The sequence below is a fragment of the Canis lupus genome, chromosome 6 (assembly GCF_048164855.1).
Source record: "Canis lupus baileyi chromosome 6, mCanLup2.hap1, whole genome shotgun sequence".
In the NCBI taxonomy this organism is placed as follows: Eukaryota; Metazoa; Chordata; class Mammalia; order Carnivora; family Canidae; genus Canis; species Canis lupus.
This window is the reverse complement of record NC_132843.1, coordinates 62676721-62684661: the sequence shown is the minus strand read 5'-3', so window position 1 is coordinate 62684661 and position 7941 is coordinate 62676721. Positions and strand designations below refer to the sequence as shown.

Genomic DNA, 7941 nt, shown 5'->3' with positions numbered 1-7941 from the left:
ACAGCTTGTGATAGGTAGGAAGGTAGAGTGGATATGAAAATGAAAGGTGCCAGAGCTTTATGTAATCTGCTAATAACACTGTGTGAAGAGCACAGGACTTTAGATCAAAATTACTCATAGCCCTGTCATTTGGAAGTTTTTAACTCTGGGCAAGTCACAAACTTCCTTGGCTCTGTTTCCTTATCTGATAAATGAGGAAGTGGTACTTATCTTTCGTGGTTGTTAAACCATATATGTAAATATTAAATTAAATGCTCATGTACTAATTATGGAGGCAGCCCAAGAGTCCATCAATAGATGAGTAGATAAAAAAAGATGTGGGGTGTATATGTATGTGTGTGTGTGTATATATATATATATATAATGGAATATTATTCAGCCACAAAAAGGAATGAAATCTTGCCATTTGTATCTAGAGAGTATAATACTAAGTGAAATGGGTCAGTCAGAGAAAGACAAATACCACATGGTTTCACTCTTATGTGTAATTTAAGAAATAAAACAAATGAACAAAGAAAAAAGAGACAAACCAAAATATAAACTCTTAACTACAGAGAACAAACGGATAGTTACCAGAGGGGCACAGGGGTGGAGGGATGAGTGAAATAGGTGATGGGGATTAGAGTCCATTTATCATGATGAGCACTGGGTGATGTATGGGAGTGTTGAATCACTGTATTGGACACCTGAAACTAATATAATACTGTATGCTAACTATACTGAAGTTAAAATGAAAAATAATAAATGCCCATGTACTTAATAACGTTAGACCCATAGTAAACACTCCATAAAAGGTAGATATTTAATGAATTGTAGTAGTATTATTCTCACTGCTATTTATTATGACTTTGAAGGTTACATTTTATCTTCAAAATCTAAATGTCCTTTAGACAGAATGCATCAAAGAGAGATTTTTTTCCCCTCAAAACAGTGATAAGTTCTATAAAAATATTACCAATGTTAAGATTATTTATCATTTTGGATGATAGTCACAGCAAATGTATAAATAAGCCTGTAAATTAGATAAGATTAATTCCATCTTTTTTTTCAAATCTTAGGTATGATCCTCAAATTTTAAAAATTAAAACTCAAATTGACTTTGAAGAGTCCATACAAGCCATAGTTTTTAGCACCTATAAACAAAAATGTATCATTTGAATTAATATTAATACTGTCTTTATAAATGACAGTGCCTGGGTGGCTTAGTTGGTTTTTAGGGGTGTCTGGGTGGCTCAGTCAGTTAAGCAGCCAATTCTTGATTTTAACTCATGTCATGATTTCAGGGTTCTTAATTGAGCTCTGAGTTGGGCTCTGCGCTGAGTGGGAAGTCGGCTTGAGGATTCTCTCGCCCTCTCCCTCTGCTCCTTCCCCCCCCAATAAATCAACCTTAAAAAAAAAAAAAACATTTTAGAAGCTGTTTCAGATGAAGAGATTTTACAGTCCATTCAGGAAACTTTTTTTTTTTTTTTTAACCAACTATAGTTCTATCTTAATTTTCTCTAAGTGTCATCCCATCTTATTGTCAATGCAAACATTTTAAATTTTAAGAAGTATAATAAAATGCCTCAGACAGGTATGTAGTATTTTCCATTTTGAAGGTAATATAGTATTGCAAATATTATATTGTTAATCGTTATATGCTCATGAGAGAATTACTATGAAATCCAAAATTTAATTTCAGTTCTAGATAAGAATAATAACTTGTAACTTGAAGTTACAAGTGAGTTGCACTGGATCAAAATGAGCACACAGCTTTGAAGATAGACCTAAAAATATTATTATGCAAAATTTTTCCTTGAGCTTAGAAGTCTTATTCTACCATGGCTGTAATAGTAAATACAACTGATACTAATTGAGTAAAACTACATACTACTACTGTATCAGGCATTTTAAAAATACTTTTTTAAAAAAAGATTTTGTTTATTTATTCATGAGATACACACAGAGAGAGAAAGGCAGAGACACAGGCATTGGGAGAAGCAGGCTCCATGCAGGGAGCCCGACACGGGACTCGATCCCAGGACTCCAGGATCACACCCTGGGCTGAAGGCGGTGCTGAACTGCTGAGCCACCCAGGCTGCCCAGGCATTTTAAAAATACTTAGTCATTTAACCCTTATGCCATAAGTAGCATCTCTGTCCCCATTTTACAGATGAGGACATTGAGACTTTATGAGTGTCCAGTGACTTGCCCAAAGTCACACAACTTGTGAGCATCAAACCTAGGATTCACGCCCCTTTGCAGTCTTGGTAAATGAAAAAACATAGACTTGATCTAGCTACCCTTGCAACTAGCTAAATATCTGTAAATCAGATGGATAATGAAAATTAATGCCAGAAGAAAGATCTGGTCTGCAACCACTGGACTCACTTCATTCATTCTTGGATAAAGAAATTCTATCCAAGTGAGATGAGCAGTTTTCTCTAAGGTCACACACCACTAGCAGTACCAAAGCCTTGCACATTCTACCTCACTGCTTTAGACATTTGTAGTAAGAAAGAGAGGAGAAGAAAAAGAAAAGTTTATAGTCCTAGGCTTTTCACTCCTACAGGTATTATGATGAATTATTTTTTACAGTGCAGAATCCTTCTATGAAGAGAATAATTCACCCCATTTGTATCTTTTTTGTTTTCCCTAATTTTAAAAAAGTATTTATTTATTTGACAAAAAAAGAGACAGAGCACAAGCAGGGGGAGTGGCAGGCAGGGGGAGAAGGAGAAGCAGTCTCCCTGCTGAACAGGGCACCCAGTGCGGTGCTTGATCCCAGAACCTGGGATTATGACCTGAGCCGAAGGCAGATGCTTAACCGACTGAGCCAACCAGACATCCCATTGTTTTCCCTATTTTGTACCTAATAGATTCATCATATACTTTAATATTTGTTCATGGAAACAAGGATCATTAGCCCATGAATTATCCATAAAATTTTACATGGAAATATGAGTTATCCAAACCCTTCTTTATTCAAAATATTGAGCATGTAAATCTATGATAATTCACATGGCTTAAAGTAGTTATGGATTAAGCAGAAATTTGGCTCCAAGTGTTGCCGAATGGTTTCTATGTCGTTACATATTAACAAGGTACAAATCAGGTTAAACCAACAAGCCCACTCTTTCAGAATCCAGCTTTGTTTATTCTACCTTGTTGGCAAGAACACTGGAGTGAAACTATTTCATATGTGTGAAGTAGCCAGATATTGTGAGCATGTGGTAACATGAGCCTTATCTCTCGGACCATTAATACAAATTGGAATAAGTGAAGAAAGGGAAGCCGATAGCAACTGTTGCAGCGATTCATTGCAAATATAGTCGAATAAGAGATCTTAGAACTTCTGCCAACTTATCTTGCTGCAGCAAGTGGCAGCTGTACTTGATCATGCCAGCAGCCTGAACACAAGAATGCCCAGTTCTAGGAAAACACAGAAAAACTAAACTGATTTAACAGATGAATTAGAAAGTGATAATTCACATTGCCAAATATTTTTTCATTTTGTAAAAGATTATGGTAATTAAGTTCCTAATAAGATTTCTCAGGGCTGCTATACATATAATTTTTAGAAATAAATTTATGACTCACATGCAAATGTAAGATGAACACATGTCAAAGATTTTATTCACTCACTTATTAGTGAGGAAGTTGGAAGATGTTAAGACTGGGTCAAAGAGGGTTTGAAGACTTCAGGTACCTATAGGCAATTTAATAAAGAAAAGTTAGAAGATTATTGAACTAGATACAAAAACTGGTTAATATCCTACAGGGCAATAAGCATAACCTTTGGGATTATCTGTTCTCCAAAACACATTATTTGCATCTCTACTAGACAAATATCTATACAGTGCATGGTAGCATCATTAATCAGCAGTAAATAGTAAATTAAATAATGACATGTCCTAAATAATCCTTCGATGGACCTTCAACCATATGTTACTGACAGGGCTTGCCATCCACTTTTTTTCCCCTTTTTTCCAGTTTTGGATACTTTTCCTTCACAAGGCATTTGATTTTTAATAGATGTATGATTTCTTTTTGGTAATATAGATGTAACATAAATATGTATGTAATGATATAGAAAAGGAACTCAAATTATTAGATAAAATAAGAGTTGTGTATAGAAGAATGGAGACTACTGACAGAAACACTTTGAAATGAGGCAACATAGTCTGAAGATCCCCTTGGATGTACTACTACCATTTATCAAGTGCTCTTGTGTGTGTGTGTGTGTGTGTGTGTGTGTGCGCGCGCGCTAGGCATAACATTAGATTAGTACTGTATCCAGTACTCATGTAATGACCCTGAAAGTAACTCTTATGATAAGACAACTGCTGATAAGGGAGCTAGACAACTTACCAGAGGTCATGTATCTAACTGGGTAGAAGAGTCATCCATGGTCTAAATCCTCGATTTTTGGGCTCTAAACTTGTACTTTATAGAGGTTACTCTATACTCTGCCATCTGTTTGCATTTCATTATGAAGATAAAGATCTTAACATTTTCCACATTTAATTTTTATCTTATTTTATTTAAATTCAATTAATTAAGGTATAGTTAATTAGTCTCAGATGTAGAGTTCAGTTATTCATCGGTTGCATATGACAGCCAGTGCTCATTACATCAAGTGCCCTTCTTAATGCCCATCCCCCAGTTACCCCATTCCCCCACCCCCCCACCCTTCCAACAACCCTCAGTTTGTTTCCTATAGTTAAAAGTCTCTTATGGTTTGTCTCCCTGATTTTGTCTTGTTTTATTTTTCCCTCCCTTCCCATATGCTCCTTTGTTTTGTTTCTTAAATTCCACATATGAATGAAAATATATGATAATTGTTTTTCTGTGATTGATTTATTTCACGTAGCAGGATACCCTCCTGTTCCATCCACGCTGCTGCAAATAGTAAGATTCCATCCTTTATTGTAGCTAAGTAACATTCCATTGTGTATAAATACTACATCTTTTATCCATTTATTTGTTGATGGCCATCTTGCCTCTTTCCATGGTTTGGCTATTGTGGACATTGCTGCTACAAACACTGGGGCTTAAGCACAGATAGATTTGTCTCCGTATGAAACCTGGAGCTGATATTTCATGGAGATTTGCTGATGGCCACTGTGCAAGTGCCTTGTCATCGTCTTATTTAATCAACACAGCAACTCCACGAGGAGGATTAAAAAGCACCTTTAGTTTACGGGCAAAATGCAATGATGTTTAACCAGATCATTATTTGTTCTAATTTAGGAATCTCCAAATGTCTGGTGGCATAGAATATTTGTATAAATTCTTTCAGTTTATAATCCATGAGAGACTGTGTAAATGTAAGAACATATTGACATTTATAAAACTATGCAAATATTGAATAGAAAAAGATTAAACAGAGATGTGAATCATATACCATTAATAGCTTTCCTAAAGCACTGCGAACATTGCATTGAGATAAATGTATCATTGGTAACTGCTAACTTTGGAGAAGTTTTATTATTATTTTTTTGCTTGCTTTATTATTAGGAAGGTGCAGAGACTAGTCCAATAATTTGGACTTTCTGACTCCTGGCCCTGAATTCAGGAACTGGTGTTATATACCCTGATGTCCTTCCTCCCTCCCTCCTTCCCTCCCTCCCTCCTCTCCTTCTCTTCCTCCTCCTCCTTCTTAATCTCTTTGCAAGAAATATCTTGGCAGGACAAGAAATTTGTCCTTAGCGGAACCGCCATCTTCCAGTAATTTGCCAAAATGACCAGCACAAAGGAAAGAGGAGAGGTACCCACTATATGTTCTCTAGGCCTTTTAGAAAACATGGAGTTGTTCCTTTGGCCACATACATGCGAATCCATAGGAAAGGTGATATTGTGGGCATCAAGGGAATGGGCACTGTTCAAAAAGGAATGCCCCACAAATGTTACCATGGCAAAACTGGAAGAGTCTACAGTGTTACTCAGCGTGCTGTTGGCATTGTTGTAAACAAACAAGTTAGGGGCATGATTCTTGCCAAGAGAATTAATGTCCGCGTTGAGCATATTAAACACTCAAAGAGCCGAGATAGCTTCCTGAAGCGTGTGAAGGAAAATGATCAGAAAAAGAAGGAAGCCAAAGAGAAAGGTACTTGGGTCCAACTGAAGCGCCAGCCTGCCCCACCCAGAGAAGCACACTTTGTGAGAACCAATGGAAAGGAGCCTGAACTGCTGGAACCCATCCCTTATGAATTCATCGGCATGACAGATGTAAAGAAAATAAAAGACCTCAGGATTGTAAAAACAAAAACAAAAACAAAAAAAGAAAAAAGAAAAGAAAAAAGAAATTTGTCTTTAAGAAACACAAATTTTTCATATTCACATTTCATTTTCTACTTTTTTTTTTGTAGAAAATAATCCCAAATACTTATCATGGTGTTAATCTATTACTGTCACCTTCCTGTATCTTGCCAGGAGAGAATGTTGGAATTCATGGGTAGAGATGTGTAGGCACCTATGTTGTAGGAAACCAAGGATATCTAATTTAAGATTTGTGAGGTTTGGGACCCCTGGGTGGCGCAGCGGTTTGGCGCCTGCCTTTGGCCCAGGGCGCGATCCTGGAGACCTGGAATCTAATCCCACATCAGGCTCCCGGTGCATGGAGCCTGCTTCTCCCTCTGCCTGTGTCTCTGCCTCTCTTTCTCTCTAAAAAAAAAAAAAAAAAAAAAAAAAGATTTGTGAGGTTTAGGTGAATACATGTGTTAGGTACCTTGTCTGGCCTTTCTAACCCATTAACTACAATCTATGTATCTATTCTACGTATCTATTGGTTCTAGAATCTTGCCGGATCAGTGCATTGGAGAATCAGAGTTGGGAAGGACCTATAGAGATGATCATGTCCAAATTCTCTTTCAGCGAAGTTATCTCTTTCACAACATCCCTGCTGTACAATTGTCCAATTGTAGGGCATTGTCTGTGCCTCCTTGGACTCTTAATGACTAACAGTGTGTTAGTTTTTCTAGGTCTGCCGTAATAAATTACCACAAACTCTGTGGCTTAAAACAACAGAAATTTCTTCTCCCACAGTTCTGGAGACTAGAATACTGAAATTGGCATCTAGATGAGGATCATTCCTCATTACCTCCAGCTTCTGGTAATATCTGGAGATATTCTTTAGTTGGTGGTAGCAAAACTCTGGTCTATGCTTCTGTTGGTGTTTCTCTTCTTATGGCTGTCTTCCCTTCTTATAAGGATACTGGTCATATAGGATTAAAGGCCAACTCTAATGAACTCATCTTAATTTGGTTACCTCTTCCAAGACCCTGTTTCCAAATATGGTCACATTAGAGATAGCAGGTGTTAGGACCTCAGCATATCTTTGGGGTGGGGCTCACAATTCAATCCATAACACACAGTATAACTGAAAGAGCTAAATGATTTGCCTGGGTGTAATCATTGCTCGTACTTCTGTTCTTGGCTCCTTGACTAAGAAACCTTCACATTTATCCAGTCCTGAAGCTTAGCCCATTATTCTTTCATTGTGATCCCCCCTCCCCTACTAGTCTGACCTGGTGTTACAGGGAGATCCCAGATCCAGTCTTACCCCAGACTTACCCCAGATCCAGTCATAGCCATTCCAAAAAGCTTTTTCTCTTGTAGGATAGGTTAAACTGTTAAAAGCTCTTTTTTATCTTTGGTACAAAATCTGAGTCTGTATCATTTCCAGCCTTTGGTCCTATTTTTTTTCCCTGTAGTAACAAATAAAACCAATACATTTATGCTTACAAACAATGCTATATTTTGTATCACTATAATTTACAAAGAGATTTCTTTTTTTTTTTTTTTTTACAAAGAGATTTCATAATGTCAAATTAAACCTCAATAAAAATACCTGTAGATTAACAAAATGAATTGTCCATGGTCATATGACCTTCGAGCTGCAAAACTTGGATTGCTTGAAAGTCAGCTGATTCTATGGCCAGTTCTTTATATTATGGCTTA

General features: G+C 36.9%; 1 protein-coding gene across 1 annotated transcript; it reads left to right on the top strand.

Moving 5' to 3' along the window:
• Window positions 1-3053: 3053 nt before the first annotated feature.
• On the top strand, window positions 3054-7571 carry LOC140636070 (large ribosomal subunit protein eL21-like). Its single transcript, XM_072831540.1, has 3 exons — window positions 3054-3083; window positions 5692-6210; window positions 7503-7571. The coding sequence occupies exons 1-3, from the start codon at window positions 3054-3056 to the stop codon at window positions 7569-7571; spliced, it is 618 nt and encodes a 205-aa protein (XP_072687641.1).
• The last annotated feature ends 370 nt before the right edge of the window (window positions 7572-7941 follow it).